At 49.6% G+C, this 20,062-nt stretch overlaps 1 protein-coding gene across 2 annotated transcripts in view; it reads left to right on the top strand.

Moving 5' to 3' along the window:
- Nucleotides 1–20,062, top strand: part of SF3B3 (splicing factor 3b subunit 3) — a 56,089-nt gene that overhangs the window by 28,617 nt on the left and 7,410 nt on the right. For both annotated transcript variants that reach the window (XM_054048810.1, XM_054048809.1), the window contains exons 15-25: nucleotides 18–161; nucleotides 1,039–1,161; nucleotides 2,849–3,003; nucleotides 6,929–7,103; nucleotides 8,042–8,247; nucleotides 9,127–9,283; nucleotides 11,281–11,406; nucleotides 13,206–13,418; nucleotides 15,496–15,594; nucleotides 16,626–16,769; nucleotides 17,542–17,646. In XM_054048810.1, coding sequence (XP_053904785.1) covers nucleotides 18–161; nucleotides 1,039–1,161; nucleotides 2,849–3,003; nucleotides 6,929–7,103; nucleotides 8,042–8,247; nucleotides 9,127–9,283; nucleotides 11,281–11,406; nucleotides 13,206–13,418; nucleotides 15,496–15,594; nucleotides 16,626–16,769; nucleotides 17,542–17,646 — 1,647 coding nt within the window. The remainder of the gene's footprint in view (nucleotides 1–17; nucleotides 162–1,038; nucleotides 1,162–2,848; nucleotides 3,004–6,928; nucleotides 7,104–8,041; nucleotides 8,248–9,126; nucleotides 9,284–11,280; nucleotides 11,407–13,205; nucleotides 13,419–15,495; nucleotides 15,595–16,625; nucleotides 16,770–17,541; nucleotides 17,647–20,062) is intronic.

The raw sequence follows: 20,062 nt of genomic DNA, 5'->3' as shown, positions 1-20,062 counted from the left end.
CTTTCTGTCTCTTACAGGATTGCTTACAGCCCTTGAGTATGCAGGCCCTCCCTGCACAGCCAGAATCACTGTGTATCGTGGAGATGGGTGGGGCAGAAAAACAGGATGAGCTGGGCGAGAGGGGCTCCATTGGCTTCCTGTACCTGAACATTGGATTACAGGTGAGGCGTACTTGCCTGGTTCCTACAAGGCCTTCCGAGAGACATTCAGCCTGAAAGACTTTATTAAATGCTCATTATATTGTCCATTGCAGCATCCTGAGACTTTCCATGTGGACATCCCCTGTCAGGATATAACGTCTGAGTCATGCAGTTAATTCCCCTTTGCATATGGGCCTGTCTGGAATACCCCAGTTGCTCCAGCTGTTAAGCAAGTCCCCATATGTAATTAGATTTTAAGTGAATTACCCCCATTGATCAAAAGAAAGCAAATTCTTTGAGACGTTGCCTAGCACTAATCATGCATTTTTATGCTTTGGCTCCCTTTTGAGAAGAGGATGATTATAAAGAAACTATTCCCTCCATGCAATGTTCTTGGGCAGCTGTGCAGAGAGCGCCTTGAGGGCAGAGCCCGGGTGCAGCATGCATGTCACCCCAGGGTCTGCTCCAGTAATCTCCCTGTTGTCCAGTCTTTTGTATGAGCAGAGCTAGGTGATGGTGTGATAGAAATGTTGTTTTGATAAGTCCTACGTGGGGTAAAAATTACCGGACTCTTCTAAATAGTCTAGCCCAGGATCTTTACTTGGGCATCTTGTTTGTTGCCAGACTGTAACTCTTTGATCATTAGGGAAGAGGGTTTGGGTGAGAGGAACTGTAAGGCACTGCACTTGGAATCTGGGGTCAATGACCAGTTCTACCATAGACTTCCCTTGTGACTTCGGGAAAGTCGCTTTGTGCCTCAGTTCTTAAAAAAAGAAAGAGGGAAAAAAAGACTAATTAGTTAAAAACTGCACCTTCTCTCATTAAGTATAATTGCCTCGGCCAGTATTGTCTCTGTGATCATGAACTAAGTGAGTTTTCTCTCTCGCCTAAATGAAAGAACGGTGTGCTGCTGCGAACTGTCCTGGATCCAGTCACTGGAGATCTTTCTGATACCAGAACCAGGTACCTTGGCTCACGCCCCGTGAAACTCTTCAGAGTCCGAATGCAAGGCCAAGAGGCGGTAAGTAAATCAAGATGTCACGGTGTAGTGTCAGTATTGGTCACTGTGCAGTGTGCCAGCTCCCCGCGTTGGTGGGAAGGGTGGAGAACAAGCCTCTGCTGCACAACAGGACCAGCTTACTGTACAGGAGGAAGAGCCGGGTGGCTTCATTCTGGAGCTGCTTGGGACATAGTTCGTGCTCGACATAACCACCCTGGTTTGTGTCAGTCTTGCCTTGGTTCTTAAGCGATGATGCACTGCAATGCTTGTCGGACTGCCCTCTTTGTGCTGGGACTGTGCTAACTGGCAGGCCACTCCACTGCTGTATGTGTAAAAGCTCTAAGCAGATTCTGTTAGGCACGTTCAGTGTCTCTTAGCTGACCTCTCCTGCCCGGATACGAAGGCTGAAAGCTCTGCATGAGCATCCACACAGTCTCCGGCTGCCTGATGTGTAGTGGCATTTATTTTGCTTTGACCCAAAGCAAGTTATAGTCTCCTCCCATCTGTGTTAAGAGGGCTGGAGGTGTTTAGCCAGGGACTAGTCAGCTGCCTTCATCTGTGGCTGAAGCAAAATATTTGGAGTTGAGGATCCAGTCCTTTAGAATCGTATTTGCAGCCCTTCTGTTGTGGCACTGGGGAAAGCAGCCAGCCCTGGGTTCACCCGGTTTTGGATCACACCTCATGGGTTGAGAAGTGCTGGGTTCGTGATGGCCAGTGCAGGGGACGGGGTGAGGGGGGTCTGGATTCTGCTCTAGGTTGTGGTACATTGGGTAAGTCTCATCTTGCTGTACACAGTCCCCTCATCTGTAAAATGGGGATAACGTGTATTATGGAGGATTTGAGGCTGAATTCATTAATACCTGTAAAGCTCTTTTAGATCCTTGAAAGAGAAGTGTTAAAATAGAGCAATACATTTTCTATTTAGAGGCCAAACTCTTGCATTCCCCTCTGTTCTGAGATCAAGTGACACCCCCTGAGTCTAATGTACATTATTTAGTATAACTCTGGCTGGCTGCCCAGCCAAGAACATGATCATCTCCAAATCATTTTAACTAATAATTGAGATATAAATAATCCTTTAGGTTAAAGTTGAAGGAGTTTTAAGTCTAATTTTTATGCTCTAATAAATGTGTTAGTCTCTAAGGTGCCACAAGTACTCCTGTTCTTTTTACTTTGCACTGTTTATGCCATTTGTTTGCTTTCTGCACTCCTCTTAGGTTGACTGCAAATACACTAGTTAGCTCCATTTATGTTTCTAATCAGTGTCACTTTTCATGCACTAGCACAATACTGCAATATTCCGCTTCCAACATGACAGGGAATGTTTGTTTAAAGAAACCTACTTCCTTTGAAAAACAAAGTTGTTTAAAAAGAAAAGCCATGTAAGCATTTCTGTTGATATTGGCTTTTGTAGAGAAAATTGGATTTTCCAAAACTCCGTTTGGGACCAGGTTGCCATGACGCCGTTCTTGTAATCAGTGATGTCTGAACCGGGAGGTTGCTCCCTTGGAAGTTGCTCCTTAGAGGGGGCGTGGTTTTGAAGTCAGTCTCTGGGCAGAGTGAAATTATGCCCACAGTGATTGATTGGATTTTCCAGTGACTAAGAGTGTAATTGCTGGAATGTGCACACTCTTGTTTAATGCTGCAGAGAATTAACTTGCCCCTCATGTCCAGATTGGTGAAATTGCTGTCTCTCTTCCTTCCCCAGGTGCTGGCCATGTCCAGTCGCTCATGGCTGAGTTATTCTTATCAGTCCCGCTTTCATCTAACCCCCCTGTCCTATGAGACTCTAGAGTTTGCATCCGGCTTCGCTTCTGAGCAGTGTCCTGAGGGCATTGTTGCTATTTCCACAAACACATTGAGGTAAGGTTGATGAAACTCTCATGCTTCTGAACCAGAGGCGCTGGTAGCTCTCAGGAGGGAGGAGAGGGCTGTAGAGGTGTTTCAGTTTGTTGGGATCTCCTGGTATGATGCCTGGATAAAGAAAGTTTTTAACATCACCTGCCTCTCCCTAAAAGCACTCTTTCACTGCAGACACATTTGTTCATATTCAACATCTGGCAGTTTTGCACCAAGCTAATTTATAGTGTTTGGGAGAATTTGCAGTAAAAATCCCACCTCATTGGGATCAAAAGATCTTTGAGCTTTGTCCCCCACTGGGAGATGGTCAGGCACCTTTGAGCACAAGCCAGTTGGATGCACAGTTGGTTCAAATATTTCACCACCTCATCATTTTGAATCTGTTTCTACCAGTGGATCTGCCGCTCGGCCTACAAAGGGCATTCTGCAATATACTCAGCAGCCCCATTTAGGGTTTCAAGCCATGACTAGAAGCCAGTTTTGCTCCAGATATTCTGTTTTATTAAATTGTCCAAATGTTGTTAATTCTTCTCCTACCAAGATTAGTAATCCAGGGCGTTCCCGTGGGGCAGGGTTGCTCCATGTTTGTAATAATTGGGATAGTTTTCAACTTTGGAACTGGTTTACCAATTCATATTCTTATTAATATATTTTAAAATCCATTGCAACAGTGTCTATCAGCTGATAGCAAGATGCAGACTCCAGCACTAGGCTCATAAAATGCAACTTGTAGTTAATTTGTAAAAGGAACATTTTTTATGGTGATTGGTGCTTCTGACCTTGAGTTTTTAGGTCATTGAATAAAATGGGTGTCGTTTTAGGTGTATTTTGTTCAGTAACAGTCTGATCTTATTTAAGCTAGAGCCACACTCCCAATGGAGAAGTTTTGGGGGCAGGAGTGTGGAGGAATAGAAAAAGGAGATAACAGCTTCCTTTTGTTCTAGAAGAATCAAGTAGAGCTACCAAGTAACATTGTCTATAATCCTGTTCCTTTCTCCATACCTACCGTATTGTTACGGTTTCTCTGTTCTGATTAGATTGTAAGCTCATCAGGGCAGGACATAAGAATACTTAAGCCTGAAAGCACCTTGTATGCTTTTAGTGGCACTATATTAAGGTGAGGTGGAAGATAACCATATTTGGGCAATTATAATCACAGATCAGTTTTATTTACAGAGCAGTACTTTTCTAGCAAGGCTGAGTTCTTGTGCATGTTTCAAAACATTTGTTCTTAGCGTCCAGCTTGGTCACCTCAAGATTTTAGAATTGTATACGGTTCTCAAGGTCGGTAGCTGTGTTAGACCAATAGGAACACAGACAGACTGAGCAGTTGGTTTATTTGGAAATGCACAAGAATGCACAGCGGAAATTTTTATTACAGGAACTTGTCCCTGCATACTGTGCTTGTATTTCAGCAAGTTGCAGTTGAGAGGCATTATTTGCAATGGTTCTGATTCTCATGCCTCTAAATGAGAGGAGATTACAACACCGCTGAAAAAGAACAGGAGTACTTGTGGCACCTTAGAGACTAACAAATTTGTTAGTCTCTAAGGTGCCACAAGTACTCCTGTTCTTTTTGAGGATACAGACTAACACGGCTGCTACTCTGAAACACCACTGAGAAATAGGATACACAGTCGTTGAGTGGGAAAATACACAATAAACTGGAAATAGGGGAATTTAAATGCATCTGGCCAAGCTGCAGGAGAAGTGACTGAAGGGCATGTCGAGTAGCTCTCTTGGATTTCATCACTGGAAAGTGCAGCGTGGGATAGCGACATTGTGAAAAGGGCCACAATGGGGACAGCTCCCCATTCTGTGGAACAGCCATGCTGCCCTTTTTAGCAGGGCTCCCAGAGTTTGTTTAGCAGCTTTCAGAGCACTAGGTAGGACGGCTTTAATGGTTGGTTTGGGTTTTGCTCATGGTGTGGCTCATTTGTGTATTACGAAAAGGCAATGAACAACTACATGTGAAGGCTGGTCTACCCAGCAAGAGCTCTGCACGGGCTGGCCTCCCTGACCTAGCTTAAATCCAGCTAGCTGGGTAACAATAGCAGTGAAGGCAGCATGGGCTTTGCAGCAGACTCACGAGCTGACTGTGTATTCAGGCTCTGTGCTAGCTTTGTACTGTCTGCTTTGAAGCCCATGCTGTGCTGTCTTCATTGCTATTGTTACCTGGATTCAAACTAGCTCAGGTAGGCTGGCCCCAGCAATGGGGCCCTGGGGAAATGAGTACATCTATGGTGGTTTCAGCATTTGGAGTATTTCAGGTCTGGGATCAGGCACTGTAGGAGTATCATATACAATCCCCTTATAGCTAGGAGATGACACTTCTAATATGTGCCCAAAAAAAAGTCCAACCAAGTGGTCGAAAACACAACTACTGATCCACAACGATAGTGCAAAGCTATTTTATAGGCCTCTGTTTAGAAAATGCAACTCCACTTCTAGCTCACCACTGTGATTTTGTTCTGAGCCATTGTTTGCCCTGGCCAATGCCAAACGTTTTCTCATGGAATGTCTTTCCTTAGTCCCCCATTGCTTGGTTCCCAAAATACCTCATTCTGTAGGCCACCAGAAAGGTCCATTAGTGGTCCATGAATTGCTGTACAGTTGGATGTATTTTCTAACAAAAGAAAAGTAATTCAACTACAAACAGATTTTAAAATGACTCTGGCTCTTACCAGGAGAGAGAAGGAATTAAGTTTTTCTCTGTATGGGGAGTTCTGTGGCTGGCCTACTGTAATTTGGCTGTATGCTGTAAAAATACAGAAAAGGGAAAGTGCTTCATGAACTGAAAAGGCTGCTCTGTAGGAAATGGAGTAAGTTTTTGGCTTGAAAATCAGAGGAATGACCATGTTTTTTGTGTTGCCTGTTCATCTCTCAGCCCGGGGCAGTGGGGGGATAATTAGGAAGATAAGTGAAAATGAAGGGGAAGCTTAAATTCAGGAGCCCTGCTTTATGTGACTACAAACAGGCACTTTCTTCTTGTCTGTCCTTTTTGGCATATTAAAGCATTCAACGGTTTTTTAAAGGAATCTTTCTGAAGGGACTCATGGTTATTCTGGCTCCAGATGAACTGGCATTTGAGGAGGCGAGCTACAGAAAGACCAGTCATTCAGACACTGATATTTTTCTTGTCTTGTGACTGGCCTGATTTTCATCGGAGAAACTTTTGGGGCCAGCTGTAGCCTCTAAACCACATTTGGACTCAGATGCCGTATTCACAAGATTCCCCAATTCCATTTGTTAACCTTTTTCCCCCTCATGAAATATGATTTCTTTTGCATAACTGCACCATTTGCAAAAGGCTGTTGATCACCCACCACTCATTCGGTCATCTCTGGCATAGATATAGCATGGTCTCATATATAAAACACGGAAGTGGGAGTCATCGGAGACTTGAATTCCATGCTCAGTTCACCCACTGATTGAGCCAGTCTCATCCCTTCCCTGTAGTTCAGTTTCCAGCCTGCAGAGTGGGGTCATCAAACCAAATGCATGAGATTAGTATGATCACCTGTAAGGGATTACAAAGAAAGTTCCCTTCTTCCCCCTCGCACACAACACTGCACAGTTGGCCGGGTGTCTTGGAGGCAGGAACATTCACTTTCCTCTGAGGCATCAGATATTGGCCTCTGCCAGGAAACTATTACCCAGTCCATTGCTGATCTCTCACGTAGCTCCGATACAGCATCCACTCCAAAAAGCTACAGTAGTATTGAGAACTCCTTGGGTTTGTGCTCTGAAGAAAGGACATTGCTCTGAGGGTTGGGAAAGAGCGATTAGCGCTCTCGCATCTGGCCTGGGCTGCTGAGAGAACATTGATTCATGAGATGATAGCTGAAGACTGAGCTCTATCCTCGCTGTCTCTGGGGAGTGGCTTGTGTTGGGAGTTGCTAAATGTGGCCTTTCTCTGTCCATGTAGGATTTTGGCGTTGGAAAAGCTGGGGGCAGTCTTCAACCAGGTTGCCTTCCCGCTGCAGTATACCCCCAGGAGGTTCGTCATTCACCCTGAGAGCAGCAACCTGATCATCATCGAGACAGACCACAATGCTTACACCGAGGCCACAAAGGCCCAGAGGAAGCAGCAGATGGCTGAGGTAATCAGGATAGCTCATACATGCACATGTGTCCTGAGCACGAAGGGCGGGATGGATGGAGTGCAGTGCAGGCCTGTGGGGATGGCAGGAGAGGTTGCTCAGAGTCCTGCATTGAGAACTGCATTCCACTTACAGTTTGGGCTTGGGCTAGTCACTTCACCTCTTCCTCAGTCTCCACGTGTAAAACTTAATGCTCAGCAGGTGACCCTGTGACACTGAATGTTTGAAAATCCACTTGAGCTCCTCTGAAGGAGCCTGTATAAGGACAAATTGTTCTTTACGGTTTGCTGCTGTTGTTTTCTTAATAGCGGCCTCAGACTCCACATTGCCAAATGACTAGTGGTTGGTTTTCTAGTTCAGTTGAGGCGCTTCCACATAATCATAATTTCAGCAGATAAATCGCAGTCCAAGTGCTGCCGTTCACAGCATGCACTACCCTGGTGCCTTGACAGACATAGCAGACCTTTCCGCTGAGCAATGATCCTGCTTGTGTATCACACATTCTCTAGAATTTGTTGTTGTTATTGCTGAGGTTACTTGGAGTTGAATAGATTGTTTTCCTCAAAGATTTCTCTGTGGCATCAGCTGGTGTTTTGGAGGATGTCTCCCCAAAGCAATGGCCCCATGGGCAGTGAGGAATCAACGGTGCCATGCTTTTGAGCTCCATAGCAACAGGCTGTATTGTAGCAAGGCGAGCGGCATCATGGCCTTGTAGGTTTCTTGTAGGTGTTGAGCTCTTGGCTCTCTGACTTTGTAAAACAGAGGCTTTAACATTCACTTGGCTTTCATATTAGTAGCACTTTGCCTTGGGGATCTCTCTCCATTGAAGCTCATCTTCTAAATCACCACCACGCCAAGCAGCTTGGGTATCAGTCTGTCTCGAAACGAACCCCTCTTGTGCTGAGTTCTTTCTCTTCCTGCTGTAATGTGTGCTGCAGGAAATGGTGGAGGCTGCAGGTGAGGACGAGAGGGAACTGGCCGCAGAGATGGCAGCCGCCTTTCTGAATGAGAACCTTCCCGAGTCCATCTTCGGTGCTCCCAAGGCAGGCAATGGCCAGTGGGCCTCTGTTGTCCGAGTGATGAACCCCATCCAGGGCAATACTTTAGATCTGGTCCAACTAGAGCAGAACGAAGCTGCCTTCAGGTAAGGAATAGTGCCAGACACAGTTTCTGGCTGTCTTGTGCTTAATACATTGCTGCATATTTTGCCCAGACGTTGATTGAGTTGAAAGGCCACATTGTTGGGAGGCTGGGTACTAAACCCCAGTAGACGCCTCCCTGCACGCCGAAGCTCTTATCTTCCCATCGCCCAGCCCAGTCATGCAAGGTGGGCATAGGCACTAGCTCTTAATGCCAACATGTTCACTGGACCTTTAAACAAGCAGTTGAAGGACAGTATTCTAAAAAGGCCTTATGGGGTGCAGATGATAGGAGCAGTTGTCCTTGTGTTCCCCTCCCTTCTTTCCCCCTCCCTTCCTTAGCATCCTCTCTGCATAGATTAAACTGCCAAGCAGTGTTGTGGGTGCATTTAAAAGGGCAGTTACTGTGTATAAGAGAGAAATCACAGCAAGGAAGATGAGTCCAGCCGACTGACCCGCAGACTGTCCATTTTGCTTTGTGTAATCAGTCCTCGAGCCGCCTGACCCTTGTGCTGATGGGCTGAGCATCACTCGGGGGAGGAGAAAGATGAAAGGAGGGAGAAGCCGTTGCTTATAAATGTCCAAAACGTAAATTCCCTCTCAAAAGAAAAAGCAGCAGCCCAGATTCTCACTTCCTGCCTGGGCACAGTGACTATTCCCTGCCTATATTGCTGTCTAAAAAGGACTACTCGGGGTGTGTTTGGGGGGAGCTGAGTGGAGGGGATAGATGAATGAAATCAGCATTGTGAAGTCAGGCTTCCAAAGCTGTCACCCAGCTTTACCATCCGTGTATGACATGCAGAGCCTATCCCGAGGCAGCTCTGGCTTTGGTTTCTGTCCTTTGCTCACACTAGCCTCTGGGCACCTGTCTGTGTTGTCCCCAGTGTGGCAGTGTGCCGATTCGCCAACGCCAGTGACGACTGGCATGTGCTGGTGGGAGTGGCCAAGGACCTGATTCTGAACCCCCGGTCGGTGGCTGGTGGGTTTATCTACACATACAAGCTGGTGAATAATGGCGAGAAGCTGGAGTTCCTACACAAGGTGAGCGTGCCCTGCGTGGAGTGGGCTGACCTCTCTTGTGCTAACGTTGGGGGAGGTACAGACCAAGAGAGGAGGAAGGGAGCCAGGCAAATCCACATTGAAGCTCACTGAGTGCATGAGAGGCCCAGACAATCTTCAGATGGGTTTGGAAAACTGACCACACTAAACTACACTTTGAGTCCGCTTGAGATAATCTTGTTCCAAAGCATATCCCAGATAGACTGTGTCAGCTGCCAGCCCCACATTCCTTTGTGTGGCTACTGCCAGTGTAGGTAAATGGGCAAGCCCTGAGCTGTCCCAGGCAGGTGATAGTCAGTGCAGATGCAGGAACTTTGCACAACTGGCAGTAGCTCCAAATCTCACGACTGATTTTCCAGGGCACCTCACTGGCACTGGTTGGGCTCTGGCAAAGTGACTAGATATCTGGGGAGACTGTAGACTAACCATCCTTTTTCTCCTGCTCTGGAAACTTTGAAGGAGGGAGAAGTCTGGCTGCTTTCCAGGAGGAACTGGCAGGAAAATTCTGCATCCAGAGTTATTGTCTATCTAGCTGCTTGTTTGGCCCCAACCCCATAGTATCAGCCCCTCACAAGTATCAGCATGTTTATTCTCGCAACCCCCGTAGGCGATAGGGAAGGATTATCCCCCATTACCGGTGGGGAGCTGAGACCCAGAGAAATTGACCTGCCCAAGGTCACCTGGGAAGTCAGTGATAGAGCTGGAGATTGACCCTGGGTCTCCTGAGGCCTGGCCAGTGCCATGTCTGCATTGCCATGCGCCGGATTGACAGGTAAGGACTCTATTCCCACTCCCAGAGAACAGTTAGTGAGGTTAGAAGGGGGAAATGCTGCCATTTTAAAATGCAGTATTTCCACGCTTGAGCTTTCATGGTGGCTATTTCTTTACAAAGCTGACCTGCACTCAGGTCACTTGTCTTGATGATGAAGGTTCCCTGATACCCAGGTTTAGTAGCATGGCCCTGTGCACCTTCCTTTGGTTACATGCATAAGTGATTTGATTGCTCATAGTAGCATAGATCACTTGATGGACCTCCAGGGTTTCAGCAGCACCAAGTATAGTTGAGAAATGGGGATGTGCTAAAGAACGTAGTGGCTTTCTTCTTTCTTCCCACATTTCCAAGTTCATCAAGAGGGTTCTGTCCTGGGCGAGGGCCGCTATGATGCGTTTTAACGCCCCCCGTGTAGCTCACAGAGCTAGCTGGGTGGACTGGCTCTTGTTAGCCAGTGTGACCAAACCTGGAAAAATGTGCTGATGACTGTCAGCACCAAAAACGCCAGTGGAATTAATTTTTTCCATTGTGATGGCTGACTGGTCCTTTTGGATTAACAAGAACATGGCATTATCCTTAGGAAAATTTGCCTGCATTAGAGCTGCCAAGGACATCTTGAGCTCTTTCAGATTTAACGTCTTCTCCACTGGCTGATCCAGAACTCTTACTGCAAGCACTGAATCGGATCGAAATTTCTGAGACTGAAGGATTGCTGATTGTAATCTGAACTGGATTTAGCAAAAAGTAAAATCTTGTTCATGCCGGGGAAACAGTAAAGCCCCTGATTGGGGTGACAGTGCCTTTTCTGCCTTGCTGCATATTCTGCTCAATTGCTCGTAGAATGATCTCCACACTCAACTCCAACTCTCATTTAAGTGCTATGTCTGATATTCAGTGGCGTGGGACAATCCTATCCAGGAGTGCAATAGCACCAATAAAACATGGTGTTCCAGCATATAGTGTACTGCTGGCATGGGGGTTAGGAATTCTGCAGGACACATCAAGGACTCTGATTAACCTTGGCATTGAGAACTCCATTGCCAGTATCAAGGCTTTAAAGCTTCAACAGAACCACTGGATAAAGTCCATTCTCCAGCTCTGCTTTATTTTTCAGTAAAGGTGCAAGTACAGTCAGTTGTCTTCGGGGGGGGGGTTTGTTTGTCTCACTGGACTTTCTAATGTGCGTTCCTTTCACCTCCCTGCGTAGACCCCTGTGGAGGAGGTACCTGCAGCCATTGCCCCATTCCAAGGCCGAGTCTTAATTGGAGTTGGAAAACTTTTACGTGTATACGACCTGGGCAAGAAGAAGCTGCTTCGGAAGTGTGAGAACAAGGTATTGGCTTTGGTTCTTGATGGGTGCCATTTCTTGGGGTGAGGGGTACGAGTAAAGAGTAACGCTTGGGGATACGTTTTCAAAGCAGGGTTTTAGGTGTGGTACGTTCGGTGTGAGTGTGTTTGTCCTATATAAACTCCACACCAGAGGGCCCCATCCAAAGTTCTGGGTGCCCTGTACATACACCCCAAAACAGAATAACATAAGAAATACCAAGTAAAAATCAACCACAGCAGCAACTGCTTCTCTCCTATGCCACGTCTATCATTTGATCACCAGTCATGTGAGCAATACACTTTAAAACTCTGCCACGCTTCGCTTCTAGACAGAAATGTCAGTGGGTTTTTCACACACTTGTTCTAATGAAATGCACAGTCCCTCCAGTACTGCTGTATGATATGTGGGTCACCTCTCCTCTAAATACAAATTGAGGGTCTGGTAACATTTCCCATTTGACTATATGGGAGACACTTTCACCCCTTACACTAGAGGACAGTCGATTCTTCCAACAGCCCAGCAGAGCATAGGCAGAAACTACGGAGTGATGAGGCTCTGGAGTGCCATTTGATCTGGACACACTGGAGAGCTAAAGTGGGCAGCTGTTAAACTCGTCACTCCTTTACGGCCACAGAAGGTGCTGTGTGCCAGGACAGAAGTCAAAGGCTGTGTCTACACTGCACACTAAGCCCGGGTCTGTGGCACCTGGGCTTGTGGACTCGGTGTTTCCAAATCTGCGCTTGAGCAGCCACACTGCATTGTAAACCTGGGTTTACAGTTGCTGGGCCTGGGTGTCTCAGCCATGCTGATAGGTCCGTACTGCACTACGCAGATCTTCTGACTCAGGCCTGCGGCTTGAGCTGCATCCACACTGCAAAATGAGAGGCCTTGGACCCAAGTCTCAGTGGGACTTGGGCTCTGAGCCACCGTCGTATTAGTGTCCTAGGACCTGGGTCCTGAGTGCTTGCTGACCCGAGTCAGACTGACTTGTGTGTGGACATTAGAAAGAGTTGGGCTCAGACCTGAGTCAGAGCCCAGCCTTAGTGTGCAGTGTACACATACCTAGAGAGGCTCATTAGGTTCCATTAGGACTGCCAAGGAAACTGCATTCCTTTAAGCTCTAGGCATATGGTGGGGGGTGTTTTGCTCTGCATGGCTGATACGTTATACAGCACGAAAGCAGTTAAAGAAACTGCAAAGCACTTTTTCTAGTGCTTTAGCTGGCTGCTTCTCTTCCCATTTCCTTCCCCTGCAAACTGCAGGTCTTAGGCCAACCTCTGGTTGTCCACTGCACATAGACACACCAGAAATCCACAGGGTAAAAAGGGAACATGGAGAGGACAGATTTTGCCTAGGTTTTGGCTCCCATCACAACTTGCAAAATTTTCTTCTCGGATGCTTTGTGACCGGAGCTGTGAAGGGGCATTGCCTGGCCTGGAGGTCAGGGGGCATAGTCAACACATCTGTAGATGTAGACCTGGCATCTGTGCTCCTACACACACCCTGGTCAGGCTACTTCTGCTCCAGACAGGGTTATTTATGGGGTCAAGAACTGTGCACAGCGGCCACTGTAGTTCAGGTATGCACTAACACCACTGCCACTGTCCATGTTCTGGAGCCATGGTGGGTCAGAACTGCAGCTGTGGTGTCGGAGCCAGGGTGTAAAATTGGGGACTAGTCGATGGAGCAAGGAAGAAAAGGCATTTAAAATTAATTGAGTCGGGTGGATTTTCTGAGTTGGAATGAAGCCCATTTGAGTTCTTTATCAGGGCAACTTACTGTTGTAATTCCCTTTCTAAAAGCACATTGCCAACTACATCTCCGGCATCCAAACCATCGGGCACAGAGTGATTGTGTCAGATGTCCAGGAGAGCTTCATTTGGGTGCGCTACAAGAGGAATGAGAACCAGCTGATCATCTTTGCCGATGACACCTACCCCCGGTGGGTCACCACCGCCACCCTCCTTGACTATGACACTGTGGCCGGAGCAGACAAGTTTGGCAACATCTGTGTGGTGAGTACGTGTGTCTGAACCGTCAGGACACCCCAGAGACCGCAAGTACTCACTGGGAACAGCCACGTGTGTCTACAGAAATGAGAAAATGTATGTTAGTTAGAGCCAACGCCCTATTGCTAGCGTTCACTTGTTACAAGTGCCCCGTGGGATAGTTATTCGTCAGTGAGATGGCTGGCTGTTGTAGTTTCACAGCATATTATTCAAAGCAAACAAGTTAAAGCATTGGCATCAGAAACCACCATACTCAAAAGTTCACTGAACTTACTTAAAAATAAAAACTTTCAGGGCAGATGTGCTCTTGACCTTTGGTAGCCACTGAGCATTCCCTGATGCTTTTGTCAAGAGCAAGGGTATTTACCCTTTGTATTGGCCAAATCCCAGCTCTGGTGTTTAGCTCTGCCTCCAGAAATTCCCTGCGCAGTTTGGGTTGGTTACAGAATTCCATGCTGCTTCCTGACCTGTTCTTCCCCCCACTGGGGGCTGAATTTCAGTGGCACATGGACCGTGTCTCCTGGTGGTAGTCTGATCAGTTTCTAAAGTGCACACGGTGCGGGTTTCGAAGCCTGAGTTCTAGACGTGTCTAATGTTACTCAGCTAGTATTTGGCTGAGGCACAAGCCCATCCTTGTCTGTCATTACGCCCCAGCCTCTGTCAGGCTGGTCTGGCACAACTTAGCTTCACCTCTGTGAACGCACTCTGTGAATGCCGGTGCTAAGGCAGCCAGAGACCTGTGCCATGTGACCAGTTCCGCCCTGGTGACTTAGCTCTTAATTATCATGAGTTTTATCTTATTTCCCCGTATGTTCAGAGGAAAGGTTCAGAGAAGGGCAACTAAAATGATTAGGGGTTTGGAACGGGTCCCATATGAGGAGAGATTAGAGGCTAGGACTTTTCAGCTTGGAAAAGAGGAGACTAAGGGGGATATGATAGAGGTATATAAAATCATGAGTGATGTGGAGAAAGTAAATAAGGAAAAGTTATTTACTTATTCCCATAATACAAGAACTAGGGGCCACAAAATGAAATTAATGCGCACAGTCAACTTGTGGAACTCCTTGCCTGAGGAAGTTGTGAAGGCTAGGTCTATAACAGGGTTTAAAAGACAACTAGCTAAATTCATGGACGTTCAGTCCATTAATGGCTATTAGCCAGGCTGGGTAAGGAATGGTGTCCCTAGCCTCTGTTTGTCAGAGGGTGGAGATGGATGGCAGGAGAGAGATCACTTGATCGTTACCTGTCAGGTTCACTCCCTCTGGGGCGCCTGGCATTGGCCACTGTCGGTAGACAGGACACTGGGCTAGATGGACCTTTGGTCTGACCCGGTACGGCCGTTCGTATGTTGTGGGTGCTGTATCCTGTGTTCTTACTCTCTGCCCTGATGCGTACATTCTTCCCTTTATATCCTGACACTGGCCACTGTCTGGACTTGATAGTATAAAATGGTGCACGCTGTTTTTAATTACACTGGTGCCAAGAGATGCATTTAGTTTCGGGTGAGGATAAACCTCCAGGCTGGCCTCTTTGGTGAAGGAGCTGCATTATTAGTCCCCTTTCTATCTTCCTGTTCCTGTACAGCCCATTAACACTGCTCTACTCTAGGAAGTTGGGCTGGCTTAACTACGTCACTCAGGGCTGTGAAAAATGTCTTGCCCTGTGTGACGTAACAAAGCCAACCTAAACCCCAGTGTCGACACCGCCAGGTCCCTCACCCTGGCTACTGCCTCAGAGAGGTGGATTCACTGCAGTGGTGGAAAACCCTCATCTGTCGCTGTAATAAGTGCCCATGCTACAGGGCCACAGCTGCAGCAGCGTTTCTGGTGTAGCCAGACCCGCTGCTGTGAGTGACAAGAGATGGGTCATTCCAGGGGCCTAAGGGTTTCCCCAAACACTCACGCATCCAGCCTTCCTAGTGCCCCACACGCATGCCAGCGAGGGTCTGTGTTGCATTCCCACCAGACCAGAGCACGTGATGTAATGCAAACTCAATGCCCCAGTGCTGGCAGTGTCCTTCTCTTCTCCGTACGGTGCTGGCAACAGACCAGCACGCTGACTGTGTCCTGCTTTGTCAATACAGGTGAGGCTGCCTCCCAACACAAACGATGAGGTAGACGAGGATCCGACAGGCAACAAGGCTTTGTGGGACAGAGGGCTTCTCAATGGAGCGTCGCAGAAGGTAACCTTGGGGTGGGGGGAGGCAATCAGCTCCTCTGTGGAGCTGTGCAGAGTGAATGCGAGTGTATCTTTGGGGATCCATCCTGGGGGGAGATGAATCCTGCCGGGTAAGGGTCTGTAACCAGAATGGCCACAGCCAAGCACCATCCAGTTCTGAGAGCGCTGGCGAACACCTACAGAGAAGTGAGTCTCTGGGAATGGGGCAGGGGCCCCCAGGTTACATTTCTCCTTCACTCCCCTGCCCTCTTATCAGCCACATCCATGTGTGTGAAGAGCTCTAAGCCACTGGGTAAAGGGCTGGATTTTGCCGCATGCTCTCCGGTGGAAGAGCTTGTTCCATTCCCCACTCCTGCTCCTGCCAGTAGAGCCATGCAAATCCGCCGGTATCTGCTTGATATGTGTGGACCATTGACGCGGATACAAATTTTGGATCTGCATAGAGCTCTGCCGGTAAGAGCGGGCAGGCAGCTGTGAGGAACTGCGGCGCGGATCCTCCACCTGCCCTAGGCAGAGAGCCTGGGGGTAGGGACAGGGGCCGGGGGCTGCTCGGGCCCCATGCCCAGGGCAGGTGGAGGGTCTGCCACTGCTCCACACAGCTGCCCGCCCAGCTCTTACTGTGGCCAGGCTGCGGCTCTGAGCTGCCCCCCTCCCCAGCCAGAGCTGGGTCGGGGAGAGCCGTGCTGGCAGCAGTGGGGAGCCTGGGTCCCTCCAGCTGCCCTGGGTGTGGGGCTGGGACACTGGGAGAGGGGCTGCTCGGGCCCCCCACCCAGGGCAGGTGGAAGATCTGCCGCGGCTCCCCACAGCTGCCAGCACGTCTCTCCCCGACCAGGCTCCAGAGTGGGGACGGGGGTGCCGTCTCGGAGTCTCAGTCCAACCCCTGGTGTAGAGCCCTGCAGATCCGCGGGGTTTGTGGCTCAGATGCGGATACACATTTGTATATTCACGCAGGGCACTACCTGCCAGCCCCTTTTGTGAGTCCGTCTGTTGTGGATGAATTCCAGAGGAAAATACTGACCCGTGACTTGTTTGCAGGCTGAAGTGATTATGAATTACCACGTGGGAGAGACGGTGCTGTCGTTACAGAAGACCACGCTGATTCCTGGAGGGTCTGAGTCTCTCGTGTACACCACCTTGTCAGGGGGCATTGGTATCCTGGTCCCCTTCACGTCCCACGAGGTAAGAGCCATCCTGCTGCAGAAGCACTGCATGACTACCCAGCCACACCCAGCTCCTGTGTCAGCCTCCTCTTGGCTTGTGTGTGTTGGTCGTAGACTATAGGTGACTGCAGTTTGTAAAAGTCAAGTGTGCAACAAAGCTCCTGCGAAAGGGAGCTGGTGAGATCAGGGCATATGGAAGGAGGGTGGGAAGAGACAGAGCCCACTAACTGGTCTTCCCTGTGACTGCTTCCTTAGGAATGAATCACAGGTGCTTTGCTGTCTGGGATGGATTTAAATAGTGGTGCACATGTTAAAGGGTTAGCTAAAGTGTGGCCCACTGAGTTATATGGCTTGGGACAACCTGAAGCCCTATATGGTAATAGGAACGTGCAGCTTGTAGCAGCTAGCTCCAGTGCTTGATGCTCCATCTTGATTCAAGTAGAGGCTGCTGGAGCATTGCATGCTGGGAGCTGTACTACTTTGGCCACACTTCCATCCTACACGTGAGAGCAGCTGCCACTTGTTTGGATTTACGCAAGTTTGGGGAGCCCGTTGTGTTTGTGGCAGGCTGGCAGCATGGCCCTGGGTAGGCTGGTTTTGGATGCTCCCGTCCCAGTGAAAAAGAAAATCAGTGTCTGGAAGTGGTGGGGGGGCCTTTGTGGCCAGGAATTAACTGCGCTGTGCAGGGCACAGGCTGCTAATGGAGTGTGACCATGTCCTGATGTTACTCCAGCGTCACGTGGGTGGGAGGAGCAAATTGTTCTACCTCTCAACTACTTCTGTCCCTTCAGGATCATGACTTCTTCCAGCACGTGGAGATGCATCTGAGGTCGGAGCATCCCCCTCTCTGTGGACGGGACCACTTGAGCTTCCGCTCCTACTACTTCCCGGTTAAGGTACGTCAGGAGTCTAGCGGTAGCCAAGGTTGGCAGGTCTGACACCGGACACGTTAACTGTTCCAATATATCATGTGAGCGTGTCATGGAATAACAGGCCCACAACTCCCTCCAGGGAGCTTGTGACAGCATAAACTACGAGAGTGTGAAGCTGATGTCACAGAGCCACTATTGAATGGCATAATACAGAATACTCCCAGTTATACGAGTAGTGGGGGGACATGGATTTTATTCAACTAATGGAGAGTTCTTCTTCGAGTGCTTGCTCATATCGATTCCAATTAGGTGTGCACGTGCTGCGTGCACGATCATCGGAGAATTTTCTACCCTAGCAACACCCGCTGGGTCGGCTGTGGAGCCCCCTGGAGTGGCGCCGTCATGGCGCTGGATATATACCCCAGCCGACCCAGCGCCCCCTCAGTTCCTTCTTACCGCCCGTGATGGTCGTTGGAACTGTGGAGCGCGGCATAGCTGTTCTCCACTCTCCCTAGCTTTACTTGTTCATTCTTGTAGATAGTTGTTGGTTATATACTTTTAGATTAGTAGTTTGTTGTTAATAGTTTTGTAGAGTAGTTATAAATAGTTAGCGGGGGCTAAGGGGGCTATTATCCCCCCTTTCGCCCCCCGGCGCGCAGCCGGGCTCATGCCCAAGGCTCCTGGCTTTAAGCTGTGCGGGACCTGTGCTAAGCCTATGCCAACGGGAGACCCTCACGACTCTTGTCTGAAGTGATTAGGAGAGTCTTACCAGACGGGCAAGTGTAAGATCTGCAAGGCTTTCAGGCCCAGGACCAAAAAGGAGCGGGACTTTAGACTTAAGCAGCTCCTTATGGAGGCAGCACTTAGCCCAGATCTCCCTTCGGCACGCCAAGTTCCGGCACCAAGCGCCTCGGTGCGCAGCGCCCCAGCGGTACCCTCCGGTACGGCACCGCGTCCGCCTCAAGCCCCTCGGCGCCGTTCCCTGTCTCCAGGACATAAAAGACCCCGCAAGACCCAGGACATTGCCGTCCAACAGGCACCGGCTCCCCCCGCACCGGTGGTAGAGCCGTGTCCGGCTTCGGAGCGCCAGAGGGTGCAGGCATCGTCAACACCGTTGACTCCGGCACCGGATGTAGGGCCCTTGAGTCCGATGTGGACTGGCTCACCGCCTCGTCCTGTGGTTGAGCCCTGTTTCCCTTCTACGCCAGAGACTTTTGCAACGGCGAAAGACCTTATCGTCCTCACGGAGCCGGCGCCGTCTCAGCCCGCGGCACCGCATCCCCTTCGCACAGTGCAATCCAGGGGCAAGCCTGCCCTGATATGCTCTCCATCTCCGAGCGTGGACTTGCGGCACTGCTCCCGGTCTCGGAGCAAGTCCCAATGCCACTTGCAGTCCCGGCACCGATCTTCATCTCGGCACTAGTCGTAGTCGCGGCCCAGATCTTCCTCCCGGCACCGGTCTACTTCTCGCCATCGACCTGAGCATCGGTACCAGTCGGAGTCCAGACGCAGTTCCCGGCACCAGTATGAGCGCCGCTCCCGTTTGCGAGGCCGCTCCCGGCACCGAGTCTGCAGATGGTCTTCATCTTTGCGATCTGGATCTGGATCCCGGCACCGGCATGGTCATCGGCACCATTCTCGATCCCGGTACTGCTCACCGGCACCGCACAGAGACCGCTCGCCTGTGGACCGGCGCCGCTCGGCACCGTACCAGGACGAGCCCCTGCAATCACGCTCGGCACTGCCCTGGCCCTCAAGATCGGCGTCTCGCTCATTGGAAGGGGCTTCCCGATCAGCATACCCTGCTCAGGGTCAGCTGCAGATGACTTGGGTCATTGGCAGGAGGGGGCAGAGGACCCTAGACAGGACCCTGCACATTGGTCTTTCTGGACCCCATGGGCATATCACCAAGCTCAAGGGGCTCCACCAGCGGCCTCTCGCTCGGCACACTCTGAGCCCAGGGTTCCTGAGGCCACCATCTCCCGTCCTCCCCCAGGGGGCATGGAGGCTCCAGTGCCGACACCCACGCAGGCCCCAGACCCCGGTGCTGGGGATCCTGCACATCAGGGACCCTTGGAGCCGGACCCTCATCTGGATCCTTTACCCCCTGAGGCATCCTCCTCATCCTCCCCAGATGAGGCGGTGGCGGGTACAACAGCCTCAGGCCCACCTCCAATAGATCTCCATGCCCACCAAGACTTGTTGCGTAGGGTGACATGGAACATGGACCTACAGGCTGAGGAGATAGTGGAGGTGGAGGACCCGGTGGTGAGCATCCTCTCAGCTGATGCCCCATCCCGGGTGGCGTTGCCCATTATTTGTACGATCCAGGCTAACGCTAATGCCATATGACAAACCCCGGCCTCCATCCCTCCCACTGCCAGAGGTGTAGAGAGGAAGTACTTTGTCCCCTCTAAAGACCATGAGTACCTCTATACAC

Source organism: Malaclemys terrapin, chromosome 14 (genome assembly GCF_027887155.1).
Source record: "Malaclemys terrapin pileata isolate rMalTer1 chromosome 14, rMalTer1.hap1, whole genome shotgun sequence".
Taxonomy (NCBI): domain Eukaryota; kingdom Metazoa; phylum Chordata; order Testudines; family Emydidae; genus Malaclemys; species Malaclemys terrapin.
Note: the sequence above shows the minus strand (reverse complement) of the source record. Positions and strands in the feature narration are given on the sequence as shown.